The 16,600-nt window shown below is 38.9% G+C and overlaps 2 protein-coding genes across 2 annotated transcripts; both read right to left on the bottom strand.

Moving 5' to 3' along the window:
- Positions 1–123: 123 nt before the first annotated feature.
- LOC120562948 (nuclear factor 7, brain-like) lies at positions 124–3,502 on the bottom strand. Its single transcript, XM_039806908.1, has 2 exons — positions 2,231–3,502; positions 124–1,948 (listed from the first exon to the last, which is right to left on the bottom strand). Exons 1-2 carry the CDS (start codon positions 3,228–3,230, stop codon positions 1,464–1,466), a joined length of 1,485 nt encoding a protein of 494 aa, XP_039662842.1. The 5' UTR covers positions 3,231–3,502; the 3' UTR covers positions 124–1,463.
- Positions 3,503–11,605: 8,103 nt separating this feature from the next.
- On the bottom strand, positions 11,606–13,295 carry LOC120562468 (nuclear factor 7, ovary-like). The gene is made up of 2 exons (XM_039806182.1): positions 13,067–13,295; positions 11,606–11,871 (listed from the first exon to the last, which is right to left on the bottom strand). Exons 1-2 carry the CDS (start codon positions 13,227–13,229, stop codon positions 11,606–11,608), a joined length of 429 nt encoding a protein of 142 aa, XP_039662116.1. The 5' UTR covers positions 13,230–13,295.
- Between the last annotated feature and the right edge of the window lie 3,305 nt (positions 13,296–16,600).

Here is a 16,600-nt window from a genome sequence, read left to right on the forward strand (position 1 = left end):
CTTAGTTACATTCAAGAACTGACAAAACATGTATCTACTTAACTTCTTTTTCTTCTGCACTAAATTATTTTCAGAATTGATACTAACTGAATATATCTTTAATAAGACTCTTTTAGTTTAGTCTTTAAAAATGTAATCTCATTCTCAGCAGCACAGAAACACAAGAGGAATTACAAACATATCATGATAACATCAATTTAACATTTTAAATCAATAAACAAATCAGGATCACTTTAACCCTCCACCAAACACCAAAACAATTCTTACAACACATCATGTTCACGTTACAGCGCTGTCTGTGTTGTGGAGCCATGTGGTTTGTTGACATGTTAACAGAGTGAGATACAGAGTAGTTTTACTGGTATGTAGAAACTTTTAAGATAACACTGCAGGGTGTTAAAGGTATAGTCAATGATCTAATGGTAAACCAATCACAGCTTCATTGACAGGTATTATAATTCAGAAACAGGAGTTATTAATTCTGATTATGTTACATTGGTAATAGATATCTGAAACATGTTACTAAATAAACACAAAATTTGGAACATGGCCAGGCACATTTCAACAACAAGGCCATTTAAAATGCTATGTTTTATGTTACATTAAACATTAAAATATTGAGACAAAGTACAACACAACACACAACAGGTCATTAAACTGCCAAGAGATTAAGAAAATAAAAACCAAGAGAATATAACTGTACAACTGAATATATCTTTATTTTCAATTCAATTGTATTGTAATAGTATGAAATCATAACAGGAGTTATCTCTCACTTTACAGATAGAATAAGTCTAGACCACACTCTATAATTTACATAGACCCAACAATTCCAATAATTCCCCCAAGAGCAAGCATATCTTCTAAACTCAATGAATGTACTGATAGGTCGGTTCAAAAGAATAAACTTTGACATTAACAAAAACAACCTTATCCTTAAAGAGCCAAATTTGTCGTCTGCATAGTTGATGTTGGTTTGTATAATTTGGCCTAATGGAAGCATGTAAATGTAAAATAAGCGGGCCGAGGCTTGAGCCTTGGGGAACTCCACATATCTTGTTGCCAAGATGAATAACTTAGCAACAATCGACACTAAGTATTTCTTTATAAGTTTAGTCCCAGTCAGGAACTAGTTTTTCCAATAATTCCTACACCACCTGAATGCAACAAAAACACTGTAGCTCGCAATGTTAATGCAGAAATAATTTGTGTATCCGCCCCGTGATTCAGATCAAAATGTAATGGGTTTTTCTCAGTCCATGCTACACTCTTCCACCAAGTTATATAAAAATCGGGCCAATTGTTATTCTGTATTTCTGATGTCTGGGCCCCTGGTTAGCTCTTCTGGTGGAGCGGATGCCCATGTATAGAGGTTTACTCCTCGACGCAGCGGTTTCAGGTTTGACTACGACCTGCGGCCCTTTGTTGCATGTCATTCCCCTTCTCTCTACCTTTCTCTTTTTTTAACCCATAATTAAATGATAATCATCATCATCACCACCATCCTCATTACCATCATAATCCTCATAACCACCATGACCATCATAATCATTAATCTGTTCTACAGTCACACAGACCTTCAGTGGTAAAACAAATATGTGCTCCTCAGTGTCAATCAATGGAAACAGCTTCTCAGTGAAAGTGTGTGTGAAGGTGTGTATGTGTGTGTTAGTACAAAGATCATAGAACGACAGCTTTCCTCCGTCCCAGTCCAGAGTCACTCGGATCCTCCGGGGCGGCGTGTCCGGCTCGAGATCGGTTTCTGGATCTGGTAGTGACCGTGCTGAGTATTCACCTTCTTTGAACACTATGCTCCATATTCCAGACTGAATGTCTCCCTTCCTCTGGACAGACTCTGCTAACACACCCAGTTCCCAGAATGTACTGTTTCCGACCTTGACATCCCAGCTGTGAGTCCCTGAGTCAAAGCCCTCAGAGCCCAGGACACCTATAGATAGAGATAGAGATATTTTATTAAAGGTGTCCAATAGCTTTTACACAAAATATATACACATATGCACACAGACATATGACATCCAGGCACACATACTACAAAAATACAATACAAACAGTGTGCCCTTACAGTAAAGTTTGGTTGTAGCATCCATTCCAGGATAGTTTACGTGTATGCATAAAGGCACCCAGATGATGATGAAGGCATGGTACAAAGGGCAGCCTTAAACACTTGGGTCAATCACATCCCTCCCCTTCTGTGTAGAATAATAATTACCTTTGTAGTCACAATCCAACCTCTCAGGATTACCAGGAAGTTGCAGTTTCCCTCCCCATCTCTTTAGTTTTCTCACACTGGTCAGTTCATCAGACAGGATGAAGTCTGACATAGCAGTGTTTGGGTCCAGGATCACAGGAGTGTAGGAGACCTCGTCCTTCATCTTGTTCCAGATGTTGAAGCTCAGGTTGCCCAGGTGTTTGGCCTCGTCTATCAGAGCTCCTGAGAGCAGCTGTGGATCATCCAGCAGGGGGCGCTGCTGGACTCTTTCCACTGCAGCCTTGTAGCTGATCAGGAATGAGACATCTTTGGCTCTCAGCTGCTCCTCTGTGACTCTGACTGTGTCTGAAAGAGCTGCTATCTCTCTGCTCAGAGCCTCCATCTTCTCCTTCATCCTCTGACTTTTCTGCTCCTCTTCCTCTCTCAGTGCAGCAATCCTGACCTCCTCTTCATGTTTTAGAAACTGGTGAAGCGTCGTAAACTGATCCTTAATCTCCATCTCTGTGCGTCGCGACTGGACATTTATGACTTTTGCTGTTTTATCACACACCTCTTTTACTCGTTCAAAAACCTTTAACTTCTCCTTTAAGGGCTCCAGAGTTTCCTGAAGGTCCTTCTTGTGTTGTCGTGCAGCTTCATCGATGGGTCTGAATCTGTGGTTGGTGTGGGTTTCTGAATCTCTGCAGACGAGACACACCGGCTGCTGATGGTCCAGACAGAAGAGTTTGAGTTTCTCAGAGTGCAGACTGCAGAGAGCCTCTGAAGATCTCTGATCTCTCTCCTGTATGAAGGCCTCACACAGGTTCTTCAACACCAGGCTAAAATGTGGTTTAGACAAGGATCTTTTCCTACAAACTGGACACTCCTGTGTCTGTTTCTCTCTCCGCCAGCCCTGCAGACATTCTTTACAGAAGCTGTGGCTACACACCAGAACAACAGGATCTCTAAAGATGTCTTGACAGACCGGACAGCAGAGCTCCTGCTCTGATCTGGAAGCCATTTAGTCTCTGAGTGAAGACGGAAACACAGCAGGCTCCAACACAGCAGGCTGACAGCTCAGCCACTTCAACTTCTCCCGAAAGTTACTTTCACTTTGAGTCTTTGTTCTTATAAAACTCACGTTCACTTTGTGGTTTCAGCAGCTGGTTGAAGTCCCAGAACTCCTTCCTGTAGCTGTTCTCTCTCAGTAGAAGTAGTGGTTGTGTGTGTGCGCCTGCTTCCCTGTTTTATCTCCGGTGAGTCTTGTGAGGGGCGGAGCTTCATTTTCCCAGTTTGTCTGGTTGAGTTTCATTCCACACTATTTATGTCACGCCTGCCCCGCTCTTGTGGTGTTTTTTGTGTGTTTGGACCTGTTTTTATTTGGGAGTTATTTTGTTCCCCTTAGTGTTTCTTGTTTTTTACTTCCTGTCTTTTGGTTTTCCCGCCTTTGTTATTGTCTGATGTCTTTCACCTGTTCACCAGTCCTTGTGTCAAGTTTCTTTGTTGTAGTTGGTTTCGTGTTTTTGTTGGTTTTCCCATTTCCTGTTTTATTTTGAAGTCCTTAGTCTTGTCTGGCTTTCTTCCTGTGTTTTCCCGCCCTTGTGATTGCCCTAATGTGTTTCACCTGTTTCCCTCTCCTTGTGTCAGCTGTCCCTCATTTACTCATTACCCTTTTTATTTAGTCCCTGTGTTTTCTGTGTCTGTTGTTGGTGGATTGTCATTTGTCGTCGTCCCCCCCTTGTGGTTCTCTCCTTGTATTTTTGCTGTATCTCCGTGTTCCTGGATTTCCGTTTTTGTGCTCATGGATTTTGTTTTTGTTTTTGCCCTGCTTATACTTTTGTAAGTCTCTTTTGAGTTTTCATTAAATTATTATTATTATTATTTCATACTCTTGCACTCTCCTCGCCTTCCTGCATTTGGGTCCAAGCCTGCAACCCTGACAATTTAATAAAGGTGTTGTCCCCATTACATACTGTTTACCACTTCTGTGTTTGTCTTGAGTGTGTAGTTTATTCATACAAGAACAGATCCAAAAACATAATTAGATTAAATAATCTGAGCATGCAAACTAACATTTACACATTTTAACTGAGACAACAACAAGAAGTAGGAGAGGAATAGCAACAGAAACTAAACACGGTGAGGAATGAAGACCGTGTGCTGAGTTGCAGATGTGTGTGTTTGCATGTAGAGGGAAAAGAAAAACAGCCAGAAGTTACAAAGAATAAGCCATGAATCCAAAAATATGAGCGTGATTGTATAAATGCATGTGATATTACTGATCTACATCACTATCTAGACCGCACTTTGTGTCTCTTTACTACATCTCAGCATTTGTATAGACTGTTGTCAGAAAAATTATGATACATACTTTATTGTCTGATTAGTATTAAAACTTTTTGCATTATAAGAAAACAAAACACTGTTGCTGACGCCATCTGGTATCTTGTCCTTGTCTGGAGCATTGTGTGATGCTGAGGAAAGAACAGGCGCTCCTTGACTAAGATAACTGAAGACATTGACCCTTTATTATGACTATAGAGTTTTATCACATTGTACGTTGTATTACAAAAGCTGTTGTAGTAAGCTTATTCTGAGTCACTTTCTGTACTTATGCTGTGAGTACTGTAAACTGACCCTATTTGCAAGTAAACAAAACTTTATAACTATTATAACTTCAGTGGTTCCTGTCTATTACTTGATAATGTAATTATTCTAACAACATATCATTTTTATCGTGTTATTCCTGATCTACATCACTACCTAGTCCACTATTTGTACTAACTGTATATTGACTTTTCACTACATTCAACATTTACATAGACTGTCTATTCCGGTTAACTGTGTTATCACTGACCTATATCACTAACCAGACCACTACCTGCACTAACTGTATATTGACTCTTCACTACATTTCAGCATTTATATAGACTGTCTATTCATATGTTATAACTGATCAACACCACTAAATAGATCATAATTTGCACTAACTGTTTTTGTTTTGTTTTGTTTGGCTCTTCACTACATCTCAGCAGTGTTATAAGTCGCTTTCATAACGTTCCTAGAACTTTTTTTTCTTGTGTTCTGATTGGACAAATTTGGGGATTTGACTCTGACCACAGTTGACCTGTAAATCTTTCAGCTCCTACTTCAGGGCAGGGTCTTTTCCCTTTCCTGCATAGTGGTGGTTAGATGGCTGTGTTATAATAACAAAAGGTCAGTTTCTATGGCCACTTGGCCAGTGCGAATGCAAATGGCAAAACCGGTTTTGGGGGAGAGTAGTTAGTAGAACTGCTTAGCCCTTTGACGCCTGAATTTATTCACAATTATATAAGAACTTTATTATGTGTGTTCCTGGCTCCAAGATGATGCTTAATTAAGTTGAGATTGTTAATTTGTCTATAGCATATAGAATAGATATAAATTTAGGTATGATGCAAATTAGCGACAACAGGCATTTATGGTAAAATTCTTTACAAAATGGTAAAATTAATAAAACACATTTTCAAGTAATTGACAAATAAATGAATCTGGACAACAGCAAGAAAGAAAACACTCTCCTACTCCATAACATTGACAGTAGTCTTTTTAGGGTTAGGGTTAGGGGTTAGGGTTAATTTCCCTTCCGTGAACTGGATGTAGTTCCCACTCTGACCGGTCCTACGAGAAACCAGTGCGTGCAAAAGGTTCCTAGGTATGTATCGAATGTAAACAAACCGGCATTGGGGGAATACACACGCTATCTTGCCTGCAGTCGGAATGGAAGGGGTTTGATGCAAATTAGCGACAGTCGGCGTTAAGGGGTTAAAAGTGGACTGTTCCTATAACTATGTTCCTGTAACTACTTGATCGGAAAGAGTCCGCCCTTCTGGGGTCATGTGTTAACAGTCCTGAAAATCCTCAGTTTTACAATTATATTCCTGTAGAGTTGTGGCTGGTTTCTCAAAATGAAAACTCTCTCTATTGGTCAGACGTCTCCAAAGATAAGGCGCACCTCTGAATTCTCAGGTTACTTCAGGTCAAGAAGATAGGTTCTAACGTGTGTATGTTAATTCCCCCTTCGTGCTGCAGGAATACACAACCTTTGGTCTAGTCTCGTCTGCCCCAGCAGGGGCCTTGGCTGAAGCCGGAGCCAATAAGTTCTCTTCCTGCCGTGAAACAACAGGTTTCTTTCAATATGCTAAATGTCTGACAATAGCCGCTTTCCAACCGGAGGGATTTTTGTAGTTCCTAGCACATAACGTTCCTAGAACCCTTTTTTCTCGTGTTCTGACTGGACCAGTTTGGGGATTATTAAGTTCCTCTGGCCGCAGTTCCTGTAACTCTTTCAGCTCCTACTTCAGGGCAGGGTCTTTTCCCTTTCCTGCATAGTGGTGGTTAGATGGCTGTGTTATAATAACAAAAGGTCAGTCCCTATGGCCACTTGGCCATTGTGAATGCAAATGTGAAAAACGGTTTTGGGGGAGAGTAGTTAGTAGAACTGTTTAGAAGTGGACTGTTTCTATAACTACATTCCTGTAACTATTTGGTCAGAAAGAGGCTTTTGATATGATCTATGCAGAGACAGAGGGAGAGAGTGGAGACAGAAGGGTCTGACTTTTAATGTATGCAAAGACAGAGAGTGAGAATAGAATAGAATGCCTTTTATGGTCATAATACACATGTACAATGAGATTAAAAGCTACTCTTTTTCCAGTGTCAACATGTGCGTAGGAGAAATGTAACAACTTGTAATAAATAGTGCTGTCAAACGATTAAAATATTTAATCGCGATTAATCGCATTAATGTCATATTTAGCTTTCAATTAATTGCAATTAATCGCAAATTTTGATCTATTCTAAATGTCCCTTGATTTCTTTTTTGTCCCATTATTTTTTCTCATTTTAATGCTCTTATCAACATGGAAAAGTGGATCGGCTTGCTTTGTGCTTTTGTCGCCTGGCTTTGATGAGGAGGCGGAGAATTGGCATCAGCTGTGTGCTTGACCATCAGCTGTGTGCTCGCCTATCAAGTGGTATTTCAGAATGGACGTGCTGCGATGTTAGCTCAGTTCACAACGACAAAACACACAGATCACTTTGGTCTTGTCAATGGAACCATTTAAAAGTAAAATTTCCATTCAGAATCTTATTGGCATCCATTTCGGTGTCTCGCGCTCACCATCCACTCAAAACATAACGTTAGCCTGCCACTCTTTGGCCGGCTCGCGAGCCCAAACCAGTGTGTGCGGAGTGCCTGTTGTTGTGTTTCCGGTCTAGCTAGATCCAGTGTGGTGTTGTAGTTTTTCTAAAGTTACTAGTTGTTGCAACAGCATGTGGAAAGTTTGCTAGGCCGAAAAGAACGTTAATCTTGCGATAAAAAAATGACGCCGCTAAAATGGTTGGCGTTAATGCCGTCAATAACGCGTTTAACTGACAGCACTAGTAATAAAATAAGTAGTGCAAAAGAAGAAGGGGGGTAAGGTACACAGTTGTGAGACGCTATATACATATATAAAAAATATTAAAATATATAAAGGTAGATATGGTCTTATGTACAGTGTGATGCAGTGTGAAGCGAAGTAATGATATTGCACATTAATGAAATTGCACAGATAGTAGAAACAGGTTATGGATTTAGATCTTCCTATTTTGCCTGACCCAGCTGCAGCATACATTGAATACATAAAAATACATGGTTATAAAGAATCTGAATTGTTTAAAGTTGTTTTAACTCAACAGACCCCTGAAAGAGAGACAGAGTAGGGACCCCCAACTACATGTTGCAGACTGTAACAAATTAAGTTGTATTAAACTGGGCTGGATGGATGACAATGAATAGCTGTGAATCATTAAGCTTAACTGTATATATATATATATATATATATATATATATATATATATATATATATATATATATATATATAACTATATCTCCAATGTGTAAATTAAATTTAAAAAATTTCACAAATGGGCCAATTTATCTTTGCTGTTAAAATGTTAGGGGGACCCCCTAGGACAGTGGTTCTCAAACTTTTTCACATCAAGGACCCCTAAACTGACACTAATTAGACCATGGACCCCGATCTGATAATACTTTGTCCCATGGGTCCCCTACCTGATAGGATTTTTTGCTTTTATATGGTTTATTACAGAAAGTGAATGAAACCCATGAGCAAAATAGTCATACAATCTGTCATTGTGTTCCTTATGGATGAAATTATAGTGAAAATTGTTGGGGACCCTCTGGAATCCCTTCAAGGACCCCTGGGGGTCCCCAGACCCCACTTTGAGAAACACAGCCCTAGGGGTCACGGAACCCATGTTGGATTTCTCTGCATTAAAGTATTCCTTTAAAGTGAGAGTCCACACAAACTCTATCTTTTGAATGAGATAAGACTAATAACTTTTTAATAATAATCTGTATTTTATGTAGCCTATTGTATTCTATATTCCTGTATTGTATTGAATGTGAAACTGTACGTTGTCTTTCACGCTTATGATGTCTCCCAAGATAAGGCGCACCTCTGAATTCTCAGGTTACTCCAGGTCAAGATAACAGGTTCTAACGTGTGTATGTCAATTTGCCCCTCGTGCTGTAGGAATACACAACATTTGTTCTAGTCTCGTCTGCCCCCAGCAGGGTGCTTGGCTGAAGCCAGAGCAACAACAGGTTTCCTTCAATATGCTAAATGTCTGACAAAAGCCTCTTTCCGACCAGAGGGATTTTTGCAGTTCATAGAACACTTTTTTTTTCTCGTGTTCCGACTGGACCAATTTGGGAATTTTTACTCTGACCGCAGTTCCTGTAACTCTTTCAGCTCCTACTTCAGGGCAGGGTCTTTCCTTTTTCCCTTTTCCACATCTTTTTAATATTGTATTAACTTCACTGTTTAGCATGCCGTCTACTTTTGTAAACAGGTCTTAAGTTTATCTTTGCACTCTAAAGTTTGCTGTGTTGTGTTTTACTTTGATATAAATAACATATTTAATAGAAAAGTGGGTTACTACAGTTATTTGTACATGCACACATAAAGGTAGGCCTACCTGCTTGATTAAAAAGAGCAGCAGCACGTTAAATGGCTGTGGTATCATAACAAAATATTGTGGTGGTTAGATGGCTGTGTTATAATAACAAAAGGTCTTTTGTGTTCACACAGCCATCTAATCACACGTGTTGACATTCTTGTGAAATTTTTGTGTTATCACCACAAAAGGTCTACACTGGCATTCAGACAACTTTGAACTCCATTACCCCTCCTACCAGTCCCTATGGCCACTTAGCCAGTGCAAATGCAAATGGCAAAACTGGTTTTGGGGGAGAGTAGCTGGTAAACAACACACTCCCTACTCATCAAATGTCTGACGCATGGCCAAGGACGCATGGCCAAGGAGCCCTGGCGTAAAGTGTCAACGAAAGAAGGGTACCTGTTGTGTTATTTTTCAATGAGGCGGGGGGATCCGTCAGATAAACATTCATGTTAATCCCTCACCATTGGATATAGGCGAAAGAAAAAACACGACCCCCTTACCTCAAAATCTGTGACAGTTTTATTATTGGTATTTTTAGCCCAATAACAGCTGTTTTAATCAACATTTATTCACAAGATCTTATCATGGTTTGTGTATTTCTTTTAATGTTATTATTTCGGTATATTTCAGCCAGGGAAGCTGGGTTGCTTTGTTGTCTATTTATATTTTTAAAACTACACCAAATCTATCGACATTTATTTAGATGTTATCATACCATAATCACAGCCCAATGGAGCCGCATCAGACTCATATTCTGACTAGAACCTGAGCATGACCACGTCAGGCTGGGTTAAAGGTATAATCAAGGATGTAATGGTAAACCAGTCACAGCTCACAGCTTCATTGACAGGTATTATAATTCAGAAACAGGAGTTATTCATTCTGATTATGTTACATCGGTAATAGATATCTGAAACATGTTACTAAATAAACCCAAAATCTGGAACATGGCCAGGCACATTTCAACAACAAGGACATTTAAAATGCTATGTTTTATGTTACATTAAACATTAAAAGTATTGAGACAAAGTACAACACACACAGCAGGTCATCAAAGGGCCAAGAGATTAAGAAAATAAAAACCAAAAGAATATAACTGTACAACTGAATATATCTTTATTTTCAATTGTATTGTAATAGTATGAAATCATAACAGGAGTTATCTCTCACTTTAAAGATAGAATAAGTCTAGACCACACTATAAAATTTACAAAGACCCAACAATTACAATAATTCCCCCAAGAGCAAGCATATTTTCTAAACTCAATGAATGTACTGATAGGTCTGTTCAAAAGAATAAACTTTGACATTAACAAAAACAACCTTAAACTAGAAGAGAGAGCGAACTTCTTAAAAAGCCAAATTTGTCATCTGCATAGTTGCTGTTGGTTTGTATAATTTGGCCTAATGGAAGCATGTAAATGTAAAATAAGAGGGCCGAGGCTTGAGCCTTGGGGAACTCCACACATCATGTTGCTAAGATGAATAACTTACAATCGGCACTAAGTACTGCTTAATAAGTTTAGCTAGAAGAACACCCGGAGAGCACAGACCTTCCCCAAGGAATGCTTTATCTCATAATGTTAATAAAGTGTCAATTTTCCCAGTCAGGAACTAATTTTTCCAATAATTCCTACACCACTTGAATGCAACAAAAACACTGTAGAGCGCAATGTTAATGCACAAATAATTTGTGTATCCGCCCCGTGATTCAGATCAAAATGTAATGGGTTTTTCTCAGTCCATGCTACACTCTTCCACCAAGTTATATAAAAATTGGGCCAATTGTTATTCTGTAATTCTGATGACATACAAACAAACAAAAAGACCGAATCAAAAACATGACATGCTTGGCTGATTTTTGAAAGTTTCTACTATTTGCTGTTAATAAATCTTTTGACTCTAACTATAAAAAACTTGTTTTTGGGCCCCTGGTTAGCTGGTTAGCGGGCGCCCATATATAGAGGTTCTCTCGTCAAAGGCAGCGGCTGCAGGTTTGACTCCGACCTGCGGCCCTTTGCTGCGTGTCTTTCCCCCCTCTCTCTCCTTTCATGTCTTCAGCTGTCCTGTCAAATAAAGGTCTAAAAATGCCCCAAAAATTATCTTAAAAAAAAGTTGTTGCTTTATCCCATAATGAAATGATAATCATCATAATCATCATCATCATCACCATCCTCATTACCATCATAATCCTCATAACCTTCATAACCACCATCATCATCATTATCCACATAATCCTTATAAGCTTCATAGTCATTCATCTGTTCTACAGTCACACAGACCTTCTGTGGTAAAACAAACACCATCCCCTTAATGTCAATCAATGGAAACAGCTTCTCAGTGAAAGTGTGTGTGAAGGTGTGTATGTGTGTGTTAGTACAAAGATCATAGAACGACAGCTTTCCTCCGTCCCAGTCCAGAGTCACTCGGATCCTCCGGGGCGGCGTGTCCGGCTCGAGATCGGTGTCTGGATCTGGTAGTGACCGCGTCGTATTCAACTTCTCTGAACACTATGCTCCATATTCCAGACTGCATGTCTCTCTTCCTCTGGACAGACTGTGCTAACACACCCAGTTCCCAGTGTGTACTTTCTCCAACCTCGACATCCCAGCTGTGAGTCCCTGAGTCAAAGCCCTCAGAGCCCAGGACACCTATAGATAGAGATACTTAATTTATCCCGAAGGAAATTAAGGTGTCCAATAGCTTTTACACAACATATATACACATATGCACACAGACATATGACATTTGACATCCAGGCACACATACTACAAAAATACAATTCAAACAGTGTGCCCTTATAGTAAAGTTTGGTTGTAGCATGTTTAAAATGGGCGGTGTGGAAAAAATGCAGAAAGGTGCAATGGTATCATAGTGCAAAATAGTGTCAGTGCAAATTCTATATCTATGCAAGTACAAAAGGAAACAATAAATATATATATATATATATATATATATATATATATATATATTACAAGCCAAAAATTTGGACACACCTTCTCATTCAATGCGTTTCCTTTTTATTTTCATGACTATTTACATTGTAGATTCTCACTGAAGGCATCAAAACTATGAATGAACACATATGGAATTATGTACTTAACAAAAAAGTGTGAAATAACTGAAAACATGTCTTATATTTTAGATTCTTCAAAGTAGCCACCCTTTGCTTTTTTATTAATAAGGGAAAAACTTCCACTAATGAACCCTGACAAAGCACACCTGTGAAGGTAAAACCATTTCAGGTGACCATCTTATGAAGCTCATTGAGAGAACACCAAGGGTTTGCAGCACTATCAAAAAAAGCAAAGGGTGGCTACTTTGAAGAATCTAAAATATAAGACATGTTTTCAGTTATTTCACACTTTTTTGTTAAGTACATAATTCCATATGTGTTCATTCATAGTTTTGATGCCTTCAGTGATAATCTACAATGTAAATAGTCAGGAAAATAAAGAAACACATTGAATAAGAAAGTGTGTCCAAACTTTTGGCCTGTATATATATATATATATATATATATATATATATATATATAAAATAGAATAATCATTACTTAAATATACATAGACACTAGTAAAGACTTGATGAAAAGTTTACGTTAAAGTTGAAAACTGTCCATACAGACAAAAAGACAGCGTGGAGAATTGGCCATACAGGCAAGCTAGCAAAATGGGCAGATGGCTAATATAGCCAGTAAGGGAGTCAAACAGTGCCAATCAGTCCATTCCAGGATATTTTACGTGTATGAAGGCACCCAGATGAAGATGAAGGCATGGTACAAAGGGCAGACTTAAACACTTAAGTCAATCCCACTCCTCCCCTTATATGTAGAATAATAATTACCTATGTAGTCACGATCCAACCTCTCGGGATTACCAGGAAGTTGTAGTTGCTCTTCCCATCTCTTTTGTTCTCTCACACTGGTCAGTTCATCAGACAGGATGAAGTTTGCATAAGCAGTGTTTGGGTCCAGGATCACAGGTTTGTAGGAGACCTCGTCCTTCATCTTGTTCCAGATGTTGAAGCTCAGGTTGCCCAGGTGTTTGGCCTCGTCTATCAGAGCTCCTGAGAGCAGCTGTGGATCATCCAGCAGGGGGCGCTGCAGGACTCTTTCCACTGCAGCCTTGTAGTTGATCAGGAATGAGACATCTTCAGCTCTCAGCTGCTCCTCTGTGGCTCTGACTGTGTCTGAAAGAGCTGCTATCTCTCTGCTCAGAGCCTCCATCTTCTCCTTCATACTCAGACTCTTCTGCTCCTCTTCCTCCGTCAGTGCAGCCATTCTGGCCTCCTCTTCATTTTCTAGAAACTGGTGAAGCTTCTTAAACTGATCCTTAATCTCTGTCTCTGTGCGTCGGGCCTGGGCCTTTATATGTTTTGCTGTTTTATCACACTCCACTTTTACTCGTTCAAAAACCTCTAGCTTCTCCTTTAAGGGCTCCAGAGTTTCCTGAAGTTCCTTCTTGTGTTGTCGTGCAGCTTCTTCGATGGGTCTGAATCTGTGGTTGGTGTGGGTTTCTGAATCTCTGCAGACAACACACACTGGCTGCTGATGATCCAGACAGAAGAGTTTGAGTTTCTCAGAGTGCAGACAGCAGAGAGCCTCTGAAGATCTCTGATCTCTCTCCTGTATGAAGGCCTCACACAGGTTCTTCAACACCAGGTTAACATGTGGTTTAGACAAGGATCTTTTCCTACAAACTGGACACTCCTGTGTCTGTTTCTCTCTCCAGCCGCCATGCAGACAGTCTTCACAAAAGCTGTGGCTACACAACAGAACAACAGGATCTCTGAAGACTTCATGACAGACCGGACAGCAGAGATCCTCCTCTGATCTGGAAGCCATTTAGTCTCTGAGGGAAGCCAGAAACACAGCAGAAAGACAGCTCAGCCACTTCAACTTTTCCCTGAAAGTTAATTTGACTTTGAGTCTTTGTTCGGTAACACTTTACAATAAGGGTACATTAATTAGCATTAGTTAATGCATTAATAAGCATTAATTAACCGTTATTAAGGGTTGAATAAATTGTCTAATAAACATTTAATTAACAATGCTCATGTTAACTAAGGTATTAATTGATGCATTATTTACCATTAGTTGATGCCTTAACTAACTGTTAATCACAGTTAACTAAGGTGTCTATTTTACCATTAGTTAATGCAGTAATAAGCCCTGACTAACTGTTAATAACAGTTAACTAAGGTGTATATTTTAACATTAGGTAATGTGCTAAAAAGCCTGAACTGGAAATAAACTAACTAACAAACTAAAGTTTCTAAGTAAACCTAAAGTGGTTGATAAAGATGTTTGATAGCATGTATGTCTTAAGGTTCACGGCCAAACCATGTCATTATGAGAAAACTTTTTTTTATTGTTTATTTACCGGTTATGGCTGTCCACATACCTTTTTCCACTATATTTGTCCATCCTCCAACATATGACTTACTTTTGGTAGAGGGTGAGATCAGGAAAAAGACTCCAAATTCTCCATGCAGAGGTTTGCTTCTTCCTTTGTCTTCATGTAGACATTAACTTAAAGCCCAACCTATATAAATTATTGTGCATGCTATATAAGCATTACTTAACCTTAAACGGTCACTTAATTAATGTGTAACAATACTGAATAAGCCTTACTAAACCATCACTTAACAGTTATTAATGCTCTTTGGTAGACTTATTGTAAAGTAGCAAACATATGCATCTTAACTAACACTTAATTAATGTGTAACAATACTGAATAAGGCTAATAATACAGGACTTAAACTGTTATAGCGCTGAGTATTCAGTGGAAAGAAAGATGAGAACTGACTGAGTCAAACTCAGAATCAAATGAAAACCTTGTTTACATTTTGAATGTGTGTGCATAACAGAAGGTTGTCATGAAGATTTGATTTCACATTGACAATGTTTCACTAATGTTTAAAAGCTGTGTTAATGTTTAAGTCAGAGTACTAATAAACTGTGAATCATTGTTTAGTAATGTTTATTCAGCACTGTTATGCATGTATCAAGTGTATGTTAAGGTGCATATGTTCTTAACATTACAATAAGTCTACCAAAGAGCATTAATAACTGTTTACTTATGGTTTAGTAATGGTTATTCAGTATTGTTACACATTAATTATTTGTTAGTAAATGTGCATATGTTCTCTACTTTCCAATAAGTCTACCAAAGAGCATTAACAGCTGTTTAGTTATGGTTTAGAAAGGCTTGTTCAGTATTGTTAAATACTTAATTAAGTGTTAGTTAAGGTGCATATGCTCTCTACTTTCCAATAAGTCTACCAAAGAGCATTAATAACTGTTAAGTGATGGTTTAGTAAGGCTTATTCAGTATTGTTACACATTAATTAAGTGTTAGTTAAGGTGCATATGTTCTCTACTTTCCAATAAGTCTACCAAAGAGCATTAATAACTGTTAAGTGATGGTTTAGTAAGGCTTATTCAGTATTGTTACAATTAATTATGTGTTAGTAAATGTGCATATGTTCTCTACTTTACAATAAGTCTACCAAAGAGCATTAATAACTGTTAAGTGATGGTTTAGTAAGGCTTATTCAGTATTGTTACACATTAATTATGTGTTAGTAAATGTGCATATGTTCTCTACTTTACAATAAGTCTACCAAAGAGCATTAATAACTGTTAAGTGATAGTTTAGTAAGGCTTATTCAGTATTGTTACACATTAATTAAGTGACCATTTAAGATTAAGTAATGCTTATATAGCATGAACAATAATTTATATAGGTTATATTGGCTTTAAGTTAATGTCTTCATGAAGACAAAGGAAGAAGCAAACCTCTGCATGGAGGTGGTGGCGCAGTGGATATGTCAAATGCCTTTGGTGTGGGAGACCAGGGTTCGAATTCCACTGAGATACATCAACCAATGTGTCCCTGAGCAAGACACTTAACTCCTAGTTGCTCCAGAGGCGTGCAACATCTGATATATATAGTAATTGTAAGTCGCTTTGGATAAAAGCGCCAGCTAAATGACATGTAATGTAATGCATGAAGACTATGGAGTCATTTCCCTGATCTCACCCTCTACCACAGTCAATGTCAACTGGCGGCCCGCGGGCCACATCCGGCCCGCCAAAGCTTTTAGTCTGGCCCGCAGGATAATCATGAATTCACAAAATGTAAAGAAGAAAAAATGCGTTCTGTTATTAATCATTCAAGCAAGAGCAAAAACCCAGCCCCCTGTAGTTGCATCTCTATTCACATGCCAGGATGTACAGCGATGCCCGAGCTCCACACACACGGCTGAGCCGAAATGTGTGTGCGTTAAAACACGCAGCACCTGACTGGGAACGATACAGAGAGGATTACCAACGGCCGCTGGGGCAGATGAACTCACGCTAGTCTTTTTTCTGTA

This window comes from Perca fluviatilis, chromosome 7, assembly GCF_010015445.1.
Source record: "Perca fluviatilis chromosome 7, GENO_Pfluv_1.0, whole genome shotgun sequence".
Taxonomy (NCBI): domain Eukaryota; kingdom Metazoa; phylum Chordata; class Actinopteri; order Perciformes; family Percidae; genus Perca; species Perca fluviatilis.